This window comes from Crocodylus siamensis, chromosome 1 (assembly GCF_052110815.1).
Source record: "Crocodylus siamensis isolate JL-2025a chromosome 1, ASM5211081v1, whole genome shotgun sequence".
NCBI classification, from domain to species: Eukaryota; Metazoa; Chordata; order Crocodylia; family Crocodylidae; genus Crocodylus; species Crocodylus siamensis.
Genome location: NC_143395.1, coordinates 45,844,836 through 45,863,158, shown reverse-complemented (window position 1 = coordinate 45,863,158; position 18,323 = coordinate 45,844,836). Strand labels below are relative to the sequence as shown.

At 42.4% G+C, this 18,323-nt stretch overlaps 1 protein-coding gene across 1 annotated transcript in view; it reads left to right on the top strand.

Moving 5' to 3' along the window:
* COL21A1 (collagen type XXI alpha 1 chain) overlaps positions 1-18,323 on the top strand; it is a 233,964-nt gene that overhangs the window by 78,684 nt on the left and 136,957 nt on the right. Inside the window, exons 4-8 of the mRNA XM_090034162.1 lie at positions 1,773-1,941; positions 2,056-2,272; positions 4,985-5,158; positions 14,422-14,499; positions 17,711-17,719. Coding sequence (XP_089890288.1) covers positions 1,773-1,941; positions 2,056-2,272; positions 4,985-5,158; positions 14,422-14,499; positions 17,711-17,719 — 647 coding nt within the window. The remainder of the gene's footprint in view (positions 1-1,772; positions 1,942-2,055; positions 2,273-4,984; positions 5,159-14,421; positions 14,500-17,710; positions 17,720-18,323) is intronic.

Sequence of the window (18,323 nt, the reverse complement as noted above, 5' to 3'; positions counted from 1 at the left end):
CTCTGTTCTCTCTGGCAGAGTGAGAAGAAAGCTGATCACACACTGATTACACGAATCACTTAAATGAAGGTGTTGGTCGCTCTCACTCTTCTTTCATTTATAATTTTTTTCCACGTAGCTGGACTTTTCAATATCAGTCATCAGAATTGGATGGTGACACCTGTATCATTCCCATAGTGGGAAAAGGACACCATGTATCTAAATGTTCCTGGAACGCCATGTTGGGAAAGACATTTCCTTGGAGTAATGCCAGAATACCTGGTTATGCATGCACTTGCATCAAGAGGCATTTTTAGGGCATCAGTCCCATGAATTTGAGAAGGAACTGATGTTGGCTAGTTATTTAATGCTTAAAATAGCAATTACCTACATGTATATGTCCCTTGAAACAGAGAATAGTGTCTGCTCCTAGTTATCTAGAGTGGCTGATATGCTGACAAAAATAACTGATAGAGTTGAGCCCTAAATATAAATTTTACACATCTGCCAAAATCACTACGCTTCATATTACATATCTGTAATGGGGTGGTATGTTCTTTTAAGAGGCAACATTCAGCCTTGTTGGGAAAGCCCAGGTGTGGGACATTTGACAGTGTCCTTCCAAGACCTTAAAATCTCCCAGAAGAATAAGCAGAAGAGGAGGGAGAGGGCTGTGAGCAAAACTCTTTTTACAAGGAGGGGCCAGGCTGCTGTGTTGGGGCCAGAGCGAAGGAGTTCCTGGGACAGGGCAGAAGGATTTGGTTCCCCTGCTTTACCTGTGGCAGGTTAGGGTGTTAGGTCTGTGTTGTGTCAGGGTTGAGGGTAGTCTTATATAGAGTTTAGAGTATGGTTATATGAAATTGTTGAATAGGACTGATTCTTTGTCAGGCTGGGGGTTGCACTAGATGCGACTGTGACTGTGACTGTATGACTGTAACTGTGAAAACAGGTTGCTACAGGGCTGTTTGTTTGTTTGTTTAAGCAACAAGCGATAATAAGTAAGCCAATAAAGATCGTGTTTTATTTGGGAGAACTGGCTGAGGAGCTCCTAAAGGAGCAAATCCTGCCTGCAGTAGGCAAACTGAGCTCAAATAGTCTTGCTGATAGAGCAGACACATCCATCAGGTCTCCAAGAGCACACACATCCATCTGCTCCAACGTCCATCTGTGCCATCTACACATGTGCTGCAATGAAGGTGCAGTAGACAAATTTTACTCCAGATAGGATAGTCCTGTCAGACACAGGTGCTATCCAACAGTGGAGTAAATTACTGGGCTTTAAACACACTTGTAGATTGTGATGCTGGGATTAATTTTACTCCAGCACAAATTGCACCGGAGATTATTCAGTCACATGAATTGCATGTGTATATGTGCCCACAGAGTCTCAGAATTCCAAAATGTCTAGTACTGTATGAATGCACTTTAGGGAGACTCCTGGGAAAGAGAAACATGATGGAACTTCCATTTCCTTCCATTCTTGGACTCTTTTTATTTACTTCAGGTTTAATTTATTATTCATACTCCTCTGAAGTATTCCAAGAAAGAAAAGAAAATATTTGACATAGAAAATTGTCTTTTCCCCCCACATAGTGTTTTGGCTTTCAAATGGAAAAGATGAACTTTTGAATAAAAACTTATATAATTTATCAAACAAATGATTGTTGAATGGTAGTTTTTGAGTTTTTAGAATTTATTGCTTAAATCCATGTAGTAGAGCTGTTGTTACATATTTCCTCTGAACTGTATTTTGAACCACACGTTAGCTGCTGTGTATGTTTATTACTTCACAGAATCTGTTTGTCCAACAAGAATTCCAGTGGCATCTCGAGATGAAAAAGGATTTGATATTCTCACAGGATTGGGTGTGAAGAAGAAGGTTAAAAAGAGAATTCAGATTCCATCTTCTAATGCAAAAGCTTATGAAATAACATCACGTATTGACTTAACAGAATTTACAAGGTACTTAATTTTAGAAAGTTGTTTAGGAAAAAAAAAAGCAAGACACAATACTTTGTTTGAAATAAGCGCAGTTTTGTTTCAGAATTCATCCATTTAGAATCTTTCCCTCCCCAGGAATGTGTTTCCAGAAGGCCTTCCTCCATCATATGTGTTTGTCTCCACTCAGAGGTTTAAGGTCGGGAAAACGTGGGATTTATGGAGGATTCTAAGCCTGGATGGGAAGCCACAAATAGCAGTTACTGTAAATGGGGAAGATAAAACATTATCATTTACTACTACAAGCTTAATAAATGGCACTCAGGTTATTACTTTTAATGCACCTCAAGTTAAGGTAAATATTCAAATTTGTACTATATCCAGAAAAATGCAACTGTGCTCCACGGCGCCCCCCACCCCCCCGCCTTCCCCCTACCCCCAGATTGTTTTGGTTTCAAGATGTATTTTGTTTACTCTTGTCTGTGTGAGAAGTCAAGAACATATCAAAATAGTCAGGTGAACTCCTTAAAAGCTGTATGGGGCTTGATGATACCTAGATAGGCTGAGAATCCACAACTTCCAGTAATATATATGGGAGTTGTGAATGCTTACTACCCATTTGGACATGGCTAATTGCAGATTCTCACAAAGATGACACATAGTATGGATGTTTGGATTACACTTCAACTTTCTACAGATTAGCAATAGTTGAAAAATGTATTCTCTCTCTCTCTTATAGTGCTAGATTTCCATATGTTATTACATGTCCCTTAAATTTTAAAAAAATCCAGTTTTAGAGATGGACTTTGCTGTAGATGCAATTTTATTTTTAAAAAATTACTGTATAAGTTACAGTTAGCGTAGTTTTATTCATATGTAATCCTCTTGCCATCAGAAAAATATTTAGTTATATATTTGATTTTTATCGTGCCCCTTCCCAACAAAGGCTCAAGGTGTCTTACCATAAGAGAACAGAATGATTTACAAAACAGAAGAATGAACAAAACAAATTAAAAGGAAGTCTTATATTTCATATTGTATAGGAGCCTGCCAGTTTTACCATATGTCATGTACAATGATTTATTCTTCCAAGCATTAAGCTGTAGTGTTCCTAAAATATTGGGTAACTATATAAAATCTTTTACTTAATGAGAGAGTTGATGGTTTATGGCATGTTTTCAATTTATTGTTGCAATGGATAAACACTAACTGGTGGTAAAAATGTATAAAAACATGGGGCTGAATCATCCCCTCCAAGAATTATTTCAGGTAGAGGACTGGTAGTGAACTTGCAGATCCCTGAGAGACAATGGAGGTGAGGCCCTATCATTTCTGTATTTATCTCACAACTGTGCCTTTTGGCTAATTCTTTGTTGGTGACCAGGTCATACTTTTCAGGAAAGGAGTATTTGAAGAGTTTTATATTACAGAGAGACAATGATGGCCTGTGGGCTGGGGCTGCATGTGGCTTCTGAGGTGCTAAGTTGTGTCTCCTGGGCTTCAGATGGGCCACAGGTTGTCGTGTCCCCCCCCCCCCCCACTAGTGGCACAGCATAGCATGGAGCACTGGGGGTGACTTCAGGACTACACACACCAGTGTGAAGGAGGGATGCCCACAGATGGGTATGCTGCAGTGGTGGGTTGCATAGTGCACCTATAAGGGAGAAGGAATGGGACTGCTGCGGCTGTGAGGGTGGGTGCCCACGGGGGCATGTGCTGCAGCAGGGGAAGGTCCGGGCTTGTGGTGCAATGTGGGGGGATCATCCCAGTACAGTCTGTGGGGTGTGCAGCACCTACTGTTGTGGCATGCAGTGCATGTGACCCCCAGGTGCTGAGAAGTTGGACAGTCCTGCTTTAGTGAATCAGCCCTGTGGGATTGTGCATTGGAATCATAGCCTTGAGATTTGCTGTCCCCCATGAAATCCAACATCCCTTTAGGTGTGACCCACCTTTTCTTGATCACACTTACTGGCGTTCATGATTCTCCTGTGGACAGGCATCCAAGGAACTGTGGGAAGAGAGAGACAATCCATACTGATTGTCTTTTCCACTTGGTCTTACTATATTACTGTTAAGATCCATTGGGTTTGCATCCCCTCATTTGGCTGAGTCATAGTGGAGGGGGGTGACTTTGCTGATAACATGGTAATGATAACATAGGGATAACTTAGACAAAATGAGATTCAACAGTCCAAAATGATGACTGTTCTTATTTTAATGGGGTTTTGTCTATTAGAAACTAGAATAGTTAATTTTTTAAGTTTAGGAATAGAAGAAAATTAAATATAATCTTTTTCCTTTAGTTGAAAGGGTCCCAAATTGCTATCATCGTATTAGTGGGAGAATAAGTGGTTGCTGTTAAATATCTGTTTAAATGTAGAAGTTGTAACTTTCTGGAAAAGAAATGGAAACAATAGTCATGAAGGCCCCTCCTCCCCCCAAAAGGATGTCTTTAAACATGCTTTTTCTGAGATGCTACAAGAGAGCCCAAGAGATTAGTTGTAAGAATAGAGTGACAGTGTTATAAACTTTCTTTCTGACATCTCTCATTTTATCATTGACCATGAAATGATTGCTTGGGGTGACTGACTAATGCTAGCTATATGCTATTAGCCAAATATGTAATATTAACAGCTCTTAACTAGTCTTTTCAGATTATATTATTACCAGGGTTTTAAGAGTTTTTTTTTTTTTTCCCCCCCACAAGTAAAGGTGTAATATTTCCCAAAGTACCCAAGTTGCATCTTTCCCCTGAGATTTAGAGTCCAAAGTGAAAGTGGGACTTGGGCAAATTTGTTGTTTCCTATAACTGGTTTAGCATAAGGTTAGATGTAAAACAGAGGTCCATGTGCTCAATATATAGTGCCCTTGTGATATTTTAATATTTTTTTTTTTTGTATACGCTTGTGGCTCTGTACATTTTGCTGTGACAGACCTGGGATACAGTTTACCATGACAAACAATTAGCTTCATTTACTATGAAAAGTTAGAATCAAGTTGTGTGTTTCTTTAAATTTAGGAAATTTCTATTTTTAAGCTTCTCTTTTTATTTTCTCTATTTTCTTAGACATTGTTTGATGAAGGTTGGCATCAGATCCGTCTCCTGGTAACAGAAGAGTATGTAACTTTGTACATGGATGATCAAGAAATTGAAATGAAGCCATTACATCCTGTTTTGGGTATATATATCAGCGGATTAACCCAAATAGGAAAGTACACTGGGAAAGAGGAAACTGTGCAAGTAAGTATAAAATACTATATGATGCAGACTTGTTTATAACGGTTTCGATCATTTTCACAGAACTATTTAAATTAATATTTTTTCTGAGACTTTCTACAGGAGCCTTCTTTTTCCATGGACTTGTACATTCTCCATACTATTATAAACTCTTTCCGGCCTTAAATTTAGCTTAAAAATAGCCTGGCAATTACTGGGTAGAGAAAATTATTTGTAGAAAAATAGGAAAATGTATATTGAAGAGCCCAGATATTGTCAGGGAGAATAAGGATGGGGTACTGATTGTGAGTAGATCACATTTCAAGTTAATGTTTCTGTTAGTACTAATTATGAATAAAGTTTGCTTGGCCATAGCATTTTGTGTGGTTATCTTGTGGACAGCTTAAAACACAAGTCCATTCTTGCCATAAGGGCACCCTGAAGTCATAAGGATATTGAAAAGAGTATTTTGTTCAAGTTATATCTTTGCAGCAGTGTGTATTTAAAACTAATGTGTGGGAGGGTGAAAAACATTTTTGATGCCTCAAAAAAATCAAACCCCACATAAGTGATATAAACAAGCCCCTCCTCCAACTTCTAACTTCAATAATTAATTATTTTAAATCTGAGCATTGCCTCTGAGGGCCTTGATGCATGTTGCACTTTGAGCTGCTCAAATGTTGATCAGTGTTAGTGCTAGCTTAAATTTGGAGCAGTCACACCTTAAGGCTAAAGACCTTTTCTGACTGTCCCCCACCTGTATCTTGACTTGAAAATGGTATTTAAAGGTTTTCTTTTCGGGAATTGGCTTATAGGACTCTGTGTGTACGTGTATGCACAGCCCCCTCCCACAGGATCAGGACAGGGACAGCCCTAGGATTTGATGGGGGCATCAAATCCTAGGGCTGTCCCTGTCCCGATCCTGTGGGAGGGGTCCCCGAGGGCACCATAGACAGAGGGCACGCCACAAGCCCATCTCATCCACCACACTGTGGGGTCTCAGCATCCCACGTTCAGGCTTCTGACATCTGACATGTAAGCGAGACCCTTCAGAATGAAGCCTGTGTCCTGGCCTGTCATTTCTTGACTCTCTGATGACAGCCCTAGGATTGGTAATATATAGAATGGCTTGATTATGTATTGTTTTTTTTTTCCTGTTATCACTGTATCAATAAATTTGCCTATTATTCAATGGAAAGATCGTGGTCAGTCTGAGGGTTGCCCCCTCCTCCCCCCCAGAACAAAGCATCTGGGTCCTAAATCCAACACCAACACTGTATATTTGTGACTTGCCACTAGAGGGCTGGCAAACTGGGGCCTGACTAGGAGCTACAATTGTCAGTTGCCACTACAGGACTTGTAAGCCAAGACAGGCTTCTATCCCTGCTCTAGTTGGAGGTGCATGAGATGGGGTGTGTGGGAACATGAAGCTGGGAGCTGGAGAGTTAACAGGATGGGAGTGGGTAATGAAGTGGGATGTGGAAAGGAAATGGCGGTGGGGAAGGGTGGCGAAATGAACAAAGTCAGGCATTGAAGAATAAGATAAAGAAAAGAATTTAAAAAATAAAGATGAAGTAAATTCAAGATGGTCACGTATCTTAATAAATTGGGATTTGGGACTAGGGCATGGGGGGTTCTGGTTGAGCTTCCTGGGATGTCTGGGGGTGGTGAGGGAAGGCACTGTCCCTACTTTCTTCCCCCTTGCCCACAGTAGACCATAATCGAGGACCTGTTTGTGCCCAGTGACCTAGTTAGCTGGCATATGCTCTGCAGGCTGTTTGTATGTGGTTGCAACCTTGGGGATGGGAAGGTGACACCTTGGGGGCAGGAGGGGGAGTTGGATGGGTGTCAGAACTGCTTCCTGTAGAGTTCAAGGGCTTGAAAGTTTGTCCACACAGAACAGGAGGGTGGGGAAGGCATCCTGTAATGCTGGAGAACTGGAAATTGGGCAGCTCATCTGTGTGTAGTGGTCACTCATTTAATGCAACGCAAGTTGCGTAACATGCATGTGACAACTGTTGGTGTTGTAGGGCTCACAGCCTCTGCCCTGAGCTTGTTTCCCTACAGGCAATGACAGGGTGGACCTCGACTTTGGATCACCTGGTCTGCCAGGAAGCTGTTCTTATGTTTCTCGCCTGCCATGACTTTGATATATTGCTAGGAGGCAAATGCCCAAGGTGAACCTACCAGGTCTCAATCCCTGTTTTCTTTTGTGGGGCTCCAACCTCCCCTTTACCCCACCCTAGCCTCTCCAGATGGTATTTGTAGTTCTCTGCAGCCAGATCTTAATGCTGCCTATTGGTCTACTGTTCCATTGTCAGCCACCAGGGTGACTGTTGGCATTAGTTAAGCACATACCTTTCCAGGGGCTGGCCTTGGCCTGTACTCAAATATCCAAAAGAAAGTCAAAACCAAATGCTCTCAGTCTCTTTTGTCAGATTTAGTCCATGTCCCCATCACCTGGGGTCAGGCTCTCATATCCAAATAATAACAGAAAAAAACCCAGTTAATCCAGTCACTGCTTGGCACAGGCCTACCCTGGCTTACTCATGAACATTTCACAGTCTGGGTGGGATCTCTCCAGGTTCAGTGAGGCTCTAACCTGAAAACAGCAATTCTTCTGGCCTCCCTCCTGTATCCTCAGCTGTCACTCCTCACCAGGGATTATCAGAAGCCTTGTGTGGGCAGACCTCCACCTGCCTCCTTCTCTGGGTCACATCTGCAGCGTTTGTCTGGCAGGGTTTGCAACACTTGCCTGATGGGATGCTTAGCTGCTCCTCTGTCTACAGCTCGCAGGGAATCGATCCCCCTCTGCCCCTCTCTGGGGCCGGAAATATCTCTCAGCAGCCTCCCTCCTCCAATCCAGAGTGAGATGCTGCTCCAGAAGTATGGTAATTTGCTTCTCTTCCCTTCCAGTCTCCAGCTGTAGCCCTGCCAGCCTTCCATGCTGTAAGCATTGCCTGCTTTCACTTTTCTCTGTCTGTAGCTGCTGGCTGCTTGTCCTCTCCTGACGTCCCCTGCCCAGCATGTAAGGCACCTCGGGGCTTTTGTTTACTCTCTCTCTCACTCCTTCACAGTGCATCAGAGAGAAATCTGCCCTCAAGTGGTATAACTTTAAGCCATCTATGGTTTGGTTAAAATTAGTTTCAGGTGTTAATGTGGTGACATTCCTGGGTTTAAGCACTCCAGGAACTGCCTAAAATTAATGTGTAAGAAAGCCCTGGGAGTGTATTCAATATTGGTGACAAGCTCTTTGTCTTTCCCTTACCTCCTACCACTGCCTGAAGGCATCCTGAGGGGGAAGTCTGAATCTTTTTTTCTCACTCTTAAGAAATGTCATGTGAAAATACACAACACTTGTTATATCCTTACTTATGCAGAGGGAAGGTATTTGCCACTGAAACAGCTGAGATACTGAATTGCTAAAATATTCTTTCCAATTTAGAAAACCTTTTTGTAAAAGAGGGTGCTGCTTCTGGTAAAGTGTTTTGTTTTTTTCTTGTGAACTGTTACTGAAAAGTAGTACTGCATGGGATTTATTAAACAATTGAAGCAATCAGCATTCCAAATGATTATGAAATAAATTAGTAGTACATTTTAATGTCCAGTGATTGCTTTATAACAATTTGGTAACAGGCATTAGTAATTAGACTGAGAAGGTCAGAGGCAGTTCTGAAAAATATGGAGTTATTTACAGTAGAACAATTTTATACTGATTACTTTGAAATGTACATTTCCTCCCTGCTCTTGATTTAATATCTTCAGTGCTGATTTAAATCTAATGCTGATTAAATCTTCAGTAGTGCTTTATTAAAATAGATGCTGTATTTTTCATCTTCTTCTCAGTTGCTCATATCCAGGATTCCTCTGGAATTTTGAGTAGTGAGTTTTTCCTAAATACTCTGCATGTTGCTTATTTATAGTGATTCTACAATTTAGAATATGCATTTTATAACATATTAAGAAAATCTGGTTGATGGTATGATTTGTGTGACTGAGTGGCTGTCACCAAATAAAGTCAGTCAGCTGTGCCAGGATGTGTTCTGGCTCAGCTGAACTGCTTTGAGTGAAACGGATAGTGTCTACTGTCCCACAGGATTGGGCCTCTGCTGCTCCCAGGGCTTCAGGGCCCTAATCCTTGCTTGCAGAGGCACCCCTCCTGAGTGTTGCCCTGCAGGAAAGCCTGGGTGTTCCTGGTGGCAAAGGTGTGCCTGGTGATTCTGACTTGACTCATGCCATTGCAAATGGGGAAAACTGGGCAGGTACTTGCAGGGCTTCAATGTCCTGAGCCTGTGCTCCCCAGGAATTCTCCCTGTGGGGGAATTCTGAATAAAGAAATAATTTGTACCATGCAGGACTGAGCCCAGGGCAGCTGGTGAGCTTGAGTAGCTTTGGGCTGTCCATGGTCTTCTGCCACAAACAAAAATCTGCTGCAAAGTAGTGGCACAAATTAATACTAGCTTTTGTTGCAGCCAGAATTTTTGGTAGTTGTGGTGTGATAAAGGGCTTGAAAGTCTGTTTGCTTTTTTACTTTGTGTTGCTGTAAAAGATTTTATGGTGGCACAAAGAAGATGGGGCTCTTTGCAGCCTGAGTTACTCTGTTCCCAGTGAGGTTTTATGCTGCAAAATGTTTCTGTGTAAGAGAATGGCTTATGTTGCAAATGTCTAGTGTAATGTTAGGCATTTGTTTCACAGAAATTAGGGATGCAAGAGATGTAATAGGTCATTTCATGTGCTCTTTTTTGCCAATACAGGATTATTCCGTATACATTTTCATACCCTTGAGCAATCCTAATTTTTTTCAATAGCTTCAATCACAGGTCCTTCATAATTTCCTAGGAAGGGAGTTCCTCTGTTTAATAGATCTCACCGCCAGGAAATTTTGCCTAAAATTAAGAAAAGTAGATTTTAAGAATGTAGTATTTTATAAGACTTAGTTCTCAAGGTAGTTAAAATAGACTGGTAGAAACAATGAAAGTGCAAAGCAGGGAAAAAATGCTTCTTCACTTGCAGGGAAATGCCCCTTATTACTTGAAATGTACCCCTCCCCACCTCCAGTTTCTGTGATTCAGTCTCCCAACATCATGTCATATCCTAATATGCAGTAACCATCCTGATATGCTAAATGGGTACTTTGCGTCAGTCTTCCACAAGTCCTATGGGACGCCCCTGCCCATTATAGGACAGGGATACCTAAGTGAGGGTGGTTGCTTGCCCTCCATCAATGCCCCTGGCATGGATCTTTGAGAGCTTCTGGCGCTCTGGTTAAGTGCCTGATTGGAAGAAGGCAAATGTGGTGCCTTTCTTCAAGAAAGGGAGGAAAGTGGATCCAGCAAACTACAGGCCTATCAGCCTAACCTCTGTCCTGGGGAAGGTCTTAGAAAAAATCATCAAGGAGGTCATTCTTAATGGACTGGCCGATGGCAACACCCTGAGGGATAGCCAGCTTGACCAATCTCATTTCCTTTTACGACCAGGTGACCTATCACCTGGACAAGGGGGAAGAGATTGATGTCATATATTGTGACTTTAAAAAAGCCTTCAATCTGGTATTCCATGATCACCTATTGGCAAAACTGGCCAACTGTGGCTTCGGGTCCACCATGATCTGTTGGCTGGGGAATTGGCTCTGTGGTCAGACCCAGAGGGTGGTGGTTGATGGAAGTCAATCATCATGGTGCCCTGTGACCAGTGGGGTCCCTCAAGACCTTGGACTATTTTGTTCAGCCTCTTCATTAGTGATGTGGACATTGGAGTCAGAAGTAGACTAGCCAAGTTTGCCGATGACACCAAACTTTGAGGTAAAGCGTCCACACCTAAGAACAGGGGAGTAATCCAGGCTGATCTTGACAAGCTTGGGAAATGGGCAGATGAGAACCTGATGGTATTTAACACCAAAAAATGCAAGGTTCTCCACCTTGGGAGGAAAAACCTTTAGCATGTCTATAGGCTCGGCAGTGCTACACTGATTAGTACTATGGATGAGAGCTGGATACCTTCAAGTCAGCTGGCCCTGACAACCTGCACCCCAGGGTACTCAAGGAGCTGGCGAGCGTCATAGCCCAGTCCCTGGCATGGATCTTTGAAAACTCCTGGCGCTCTGGTGTAGTGCCCGAAGACTGGAAGAAGGCCAATGTGGTGCCGATCTTCAAGAAAGGGAGGAGAGTGGATCCAGCTAACTACAGGCCCATTAGCCTGACTTCTATCCTGGGGAAGATCTTAGAAAAGTTTATTAAGGAGGCCATCCTTGAGGGACTGGCCCAGGCTAACATTCTAAGGGACAGCCAGCATGGGTTTGTTGCGGGTAGATCTTGTTTGACCAATCTCATTTCCTTCTATGACCAGGTGACCTATCACCTGGCCAAGGGAGAAGAGATTGATGTCATATATCTTGACTTCAAAAAAGCTTTTGATCTGGTATCCCATGATCACCTCTTGGCCAAACTGCCCAGTTGTGGCTTTGGCTCCACCACGATCCGCTGGCTGGGAAATTGGCTTCGTGGTCGGACCCAGAGGGTTGTGATTGATGGCAGTCACTCATCGTGGTGCCCTTTGACCAGTGGGGTCCCTCAGGGCTCTGTCCTGGGACCCATACTGTTCAACATCTTCATTAACGATGTGGACATTGGAGTCAGGAGTGGACTGGCCAAGTTTGCCAATGACACCAAACTTTGGGGCAAAGCATCCACACCAGAAGATAGGCAGGTGATCCAGGCTGACCTGGACAAGCTCAGCAAATGGGCAGACGAGAACCTCATGGTCTTTAACACCGAAAAATGCAAGGTTCTCCACCTTGGGAGGAAAAACCTGCAGCATCCTTATAGGCTCGGCAGTGCTACGTTGGTTAGCACTCCAGAAGAAAAAGACTTGGGGGTCATCATTGACCACAAGATGAACATTAGCCTGCAATGCGATGCTGCGGCTAGTAAAGCGACCAAAATGCTGGCGTGCATCCATAGATGCTTCTCGAGCAAATCCCGGGACGTCATTCTCCCCTTGTACTCGGCCTTGGTGAGGCCGCAGCTGGAGTACTGCGTCCAGTTTTGGGCTCCACAATTCAAAAAGGATGTGGAGAAGCTTGAGAGAGTCCAGAGAAGAGCCATGCACATGGTCAGAGGTCAGGAAAACAGATCTTACGATGACAGGCTGAGAGCCATGGGACTCTTTAGCCTGGAAAAGCGCAGGCTCAGGGGTGATCTGATGGCCACCTATAAGTTTATCAGGGGTGACCACCAGGATCTGGGGGAACATCTGTTCACCAGAGCGCCCCAAGGGATGACGAGGTCGAACGGTCACAAACTCCTGCAAGACCGTGTCAGGCTGGACATAAGGAAGAATTTCTTTACTGTCCGAGCCCCCAAGGTCTGGAACAGTCTGCCAGCGGAGGTGGTTCAAGCGCCTACATTGAACACCTTCAAGAGTAAATTGGATGCTTATCTTGCTGGGATCCTATGACCCCAGCTGACTTCCTGCCCTTTGGGCAGGGGGCTGGACTCGATCTCCCGAGGTCCCTTCCAGCCCTAATGTCTATGAAATCTATGACTTTGGGGGGGTCATGATTGACCACAAGATGAACGTGAGCCTTCAATGTGATGCTACGGCTAGTAAAGTGAGCAAAATGCTGGCTTGCATCCATAGATGCTTCGCAAGCAAATCCGAGGACGTCATTCTCCCCTTGTACTTGGCCTTGGTGAGGCCACAGCTGGAGTACTGCATCCAGTTTTGGGCCCTAAAATTCAAAATGGATGTGGAGAAGCTTGAGAGAATCCAGAGAAGACCCACATGCATGATCAGAGGTCAGGAAGACGGACCTTATGACGAGAGGCTGAGAGCCATGGGACTTTTCAGCCTGGAAAAGCACAGGCTCAGGGGTGATAGCGGGGCAGCTCAGTCTGCCCCGAGGTGCCATGAAGTTGCTGCCAGCACAGAGCTGATGACCGAGCTGTTTAACTTGGTGCAGCTGTTTGCAGCCTGCCTGCTGCTTGCTGTAGCTGCCCAGAACTTGAGCTGGCTACAAACAGCTGTGCTGGGCTCATCACCTCTGTGCTGGGAGCAGGGGAGAGACCAGGGCTGTGCTGCCTCAGGCCCCTCCCCACTGCCCGCTCCGAGATGCACCTGTACGTGTCGGTAAGGAGCTGATGCCAGAGCCTGGCACAGCTGTTTGGAGCCTCTCGGTTCTGGGGAGCTACTGCCAGCCAGGATCCTGGGCTGCTCCCAGCATGCAGCTGGGATGCTGCAAGCCCTGCTGGGAGCAGCCTGGGCACCATGGTTGGCAGCAGCTACCTGGAGCCGGGGCTGGCTGCCGCATGCCAAGGAAAATGTTCTTGCACGCCACGCTCGGCATGCATGCCACAGGTTGCCAACCCCTGGTTTAGACTAACCTGAGAAGAGTGTATTGATTCAGCCTTGGGCTTTTGGACTGTTTACTTAGCCTCAGGGTCAATGTTAGGGCAATGTGGAGAACTTCTACATGTATTACTTTGTAACAATATAACAATTACACTTGAACACCTAATGCACATTCCTAAGTTCCTGCTTACCCGGTAAAGCAGTTAAGTAGTCAATTTGTGGACTTGTAAGTGGAATTTAAGGGCTTATGTTACCAAAAATGATCTAGATTGGGTCCTTTCCAGCAGATGCAAGACTTCATACAAACCTACATTCATGAAGTGTTTCCACTTTACATTGTCTGTACAGGTCTGTAGCACCTATATTTAGGCTTCTGAGTATGTTCAGAAGTGATCCAATTTCAGCAGCTAGGTGCCTAACTCTGTCGTAAGCTCCATTGTGATCCAGATCAGAGCTGAGGCATTGAAAACCGGATAAGTCCAGGAGCCTTTTTGTAGCTAGAGTGAACAGCCAACTCCACCCATTATTCTGATCAAAATTTGAGATAAGCTTTCACAGTACCTTAGGTATGAGTGGGATTGGCACTATACAGGGGCTTTTGTATGGTTTGTCTTATTCTGCCTAACCAGTCAAACAAGCAAGCAAAACAACCCCAGCCAAACAAAACAAAAAAATAAGATAAAGCATTAAGAGTTTAGGGAAGCTTCTTTCTTTTTCCTCTGTGCTTTTAATCTGTACACGAGTTGACAGGAACAGCAAGGCTAGCATCCTATAAATACAACCTCTCATGATGTATAGAATTTATGGCTTTAAAGATATTTTTGTTTGCTTATGTTGTCAACTGAGACTATTTAAGAAAACTACATCTAAGGTAATGTCATCTCCAGTGATCAATATTTAAAATTTTCTGAACAATTTTCTTTGTTTTTGAATTATAGTTTGATATACAGAAACTAAGAATCTATTGTGACCCAGAACAAAATAATCGAGAAACTGCTTGTGAAATCCCAGGATTTGTGAGTATGATGGTTAAGCTTTCAAAAATCATTTGACTTTTTTTTCTAAATGATTAATAGAGTTATCTTAATTATGGCCTTTGAAAGAAACTAACATTTCTGCATTTATACCACTATTGTAAGAAACTTGCTTTGGGACTTGGAGGAACATCTGCTAGAATATTCAAATAGGTGATACATTTTTAAAACAGTATTGCTTACTGTAAGATGTAAATATGAAGTCATTGCAAAGAGATCTGAGTCTTGTGTGACAAGCGCTTTGAGATGTACATTGCCTTAAGTTCTGCCTATCAAATGAGCTACACACTTTAAGTGCACAGTATTTTTTACTATTGTATGCATCGGTAACTCCCTTACTTTATCAAATCCATTATCTGTCTAACAGAACTGTATTTTTAGTCTTCCCATTTAGAATTTCCCATCAGAAGTAATGCCACTTGAGGAAGGGATTGACTCCATTAAGGCCAGGCTTTCATACAATCCATTCTGAACAAAACAATTGAAATCCATGTCCTATTATAATCAAGATTAATACAGGGCAGGGAGCAATGGAGTCCCTCCAGCCCTCTCTTTGCTCAGTTGCTTAAGGCATGTTGTCATACTGTTTGAGTGAGCTAGGGAGGTCACTAGCCTCATGTTGGAAATGTGCCAGGTCTACTAGTTACTGCTCTGTGTGGACTATGGGTATATACAAGTGTTATGTTTTGATCACCCTAACCTAGCTTAGGGTGATCTAAATAGCTGAGTATCCAATCATTCGCAGGGTTTGGGTTAAAATGGTATACCTGATATAAAGTTAGTTCTCATCTAATGAGAACTGTACATCAGCATGGGTTAATTTGATCTAAACTGGGTTAACCCAGCCCAACAAATGTATACAAGTGTCCCCAGTACAGCCCCAAAGCTGAGGGAGCTCAGCTGCTCCAGAGCCCTGAAACTGTGCTGTTTTAACACTTTGTGACCCTGACTGGGCTATTTTTACCTCATCCCAAGATCCTGTAGTTTATTTTTTGGTGCAGAGATAGGACGTGTCCATCATCTCCCCAACAGCAGCTCCGTGCCATTCTTTAGCATTTAATAGAGCAAGCAGCAAGTGGGCAGTGTGTATTTTTTGAAGTTGCATTCCCTAGCATGGACAGTGTAGATATGCCCTTAAAATTCATTATAAATTGAAATGTTGGTTGTTTATGTATGTAAGCCTAAAAACATAGGCCACAATTGGATGTGCAGGGGTGTGCCCTTGCAGCAGCAAAAATAGCGGCACAGATATGTGCTGCTAATTTTTGCAAGCGTATGCTTCTGCATGTATGCTTTGTTGAGGGACAGATTGTCCCGCTTCAGGCAAACTGCCCTTGCCTGGCTCTTCTGGGCTCCTGGTGTGCTGGAGGAGCCAGGGTACAACTGCAGGAGTGTTTCCCTGAAGGATTGAACCTCCATGTCTTCTGTCACATGCTTCTGTCACATATGCCACCCTGCTTTCTTTTCGGATTTCCTGGTAGCAAATTTTGGCTCCATGCTGCACATTTGCAGCATTGGGCACATTTTTAATGTCCCCTGCATGTGGTTTGTGACACCACAAAGAGGTTTGCGGCCTCACAAACCGCATATGCCTGCATATTTGGATGCAGCCATGAGGGCTATGTTGTCTAAAGCACTCAGAACCCATGGTTTGGGCCAGATTTGCAAAACTGTTCAACTCCCATTTGAAAATCAGGTAAGGGCTTGATTTACAGAAGTCTTCACTACTAAGAAGCTCCTGGTATGACGCATGTGGACAGATTTTCAAATTGGCTAAACACCCAAATGCTGAGTTTTCTTTTTCAAAATATGACAGATAATTTGGTGTCCAAACTCATCTGAATTAGAGTTAAGGAGCTGCCCTTGTCCGTATTTTAAAAACTATATTTTGCATGTTTTGGTGCTAAAGAGAATACTGAGGAAAATGTGATGCTGTAGCCAGTTTTGAAGAAATTAGAAAGGTGCAGATTTTCAGTGTCCAGATATTTATATATATTTTTCTTTCCTCCTTTGTAACCCCACAACTGATTTCAGTTTGTATGCGATCAGTTAAGGCCAATTTTCAATAGCATGCACATTGGAGTCAGAAGGACTTAATTTACCAATAGATACCAAATAAGCGGTTGGGTATGGACCTGTTTTGAAAATGTTTAGCCATATGCATCATAATGGGAGCTGCTGGGTTTTGAATGCTCTTGTAAATTTTGGCATTGAGGTTTACAACATGTTTAAATTTAGATAAATTGATTGAAGGAGTATTTAATATTAACAGCTCATTAATGGGATACAGAAAGTAAACAAATGAAAACCATCACATTTACGTTATCAGTAGTTTGGCAAGAATGAGGTGGAAAATACTGTTTTTTGCCAGTCAGTTTCATGTGCTTTTGATGTAAATTAACTTTAACTGTGAAACCTTGATGAAAACAAAAATTTTGGGTCACATCTGAAGACACAATTAAAGGATAGATGGATTTTGACCATATTCCCTCGGTTTCTAATTGTGTCGTAATTCATAAATTGAGCTAGGTTGCTCAGCACTTGCATGGGAAATCTGCTGTAAGCAATGCTGATTAATGATGTTGGTTATTCACTAAGTGAGGGCACGCCATAATTCTCAGCTAAAATAGCTCAGGACACATCATTCTGTAATATTGCAAGTCCTGGAGACTTGTTTTAAGTTATTCAAGTCTTAAGATTGTGAATGGGCCCTCTGCAGTCAGATGGGAATGAATGAAAAAGCAAACTCCCTTGCACCTGCAGAGGATTTACCCAGACTTTGAGTCCTGTAGGATCTGTGATGCCACACAATGATACATTGTGGGTATATCTTTATTGAATGAGGAAAAATCAAGGTAGTTTATTTTATTGACACCTTAACTCCTTGAAGAACATCTTACATGAACTGTTCATTGACAGTATAAAACTGAGGTGGTTACCTCATTTTTAATTTTAACTTTGTAGTTTGCTTTCAAATTCCCACTAATCATTGTTTGAAAAGTTCCCAGAGGTACACTGATTTCATGTGCTTTAGTAGTAACTTCACATACATTGAATGATATGGGAAATCTTGCATTAAGGCTATTAGCTACAGGCCAGAATTTATGAAGTATTTTTAGCACTTGTTAGAAACATGTTGATTTTTGCTTCTCACATATTCCTATACTCTTATACTGTGTTTCTTTTATTTCAGAATGGAGAGGTAGGCTTGATCACAAACCACTCAGATTGAATTTAAGGTAGTATTTATCTTTTTGTAAACTCTATTTTACCATTTGGGAATATGCAGCTTATTCTGAGAAATGGAAAAAGGTTTGAAAAACTTAAAAGCATTATAATTTGATTAATCAGAACTATATTATTAGTGAACAAAACTGTCAGTGCTGCGTGTGTAAAAGGAAGCATCTTCTCCTAAACTCTCATTTAGGTATTGGGGAAAAGTAACCTTATTTTGGCAGAGGTAAGAAAAAATAGCTGCCAGTAACTCTAGTTCAGCTACAGATTATCACTATTTCTGAGGCAAATAAAACATATTTCAGCTATGGAATCCATCAATATTACTCTAAGAATTCTTTTTCGAGACCCCCCTTTTTAAAGCCAGTATTATTCCAGATCAAGGTGTAGAAGTTCAGTACTCAAAAAAAAAATAAAAATGAAGTGTTAATTTAAATACAAAATCTACTAGTTTATATCTGAGAATCTAAATTTTCAGGTTTTTTTTATAACTTTGATGTCTGCTGTGTGGAAGACATTCATTCATTCATTCATCATAAGGGATAATAAGCCCGGTTTTTATCTGAGTTAAC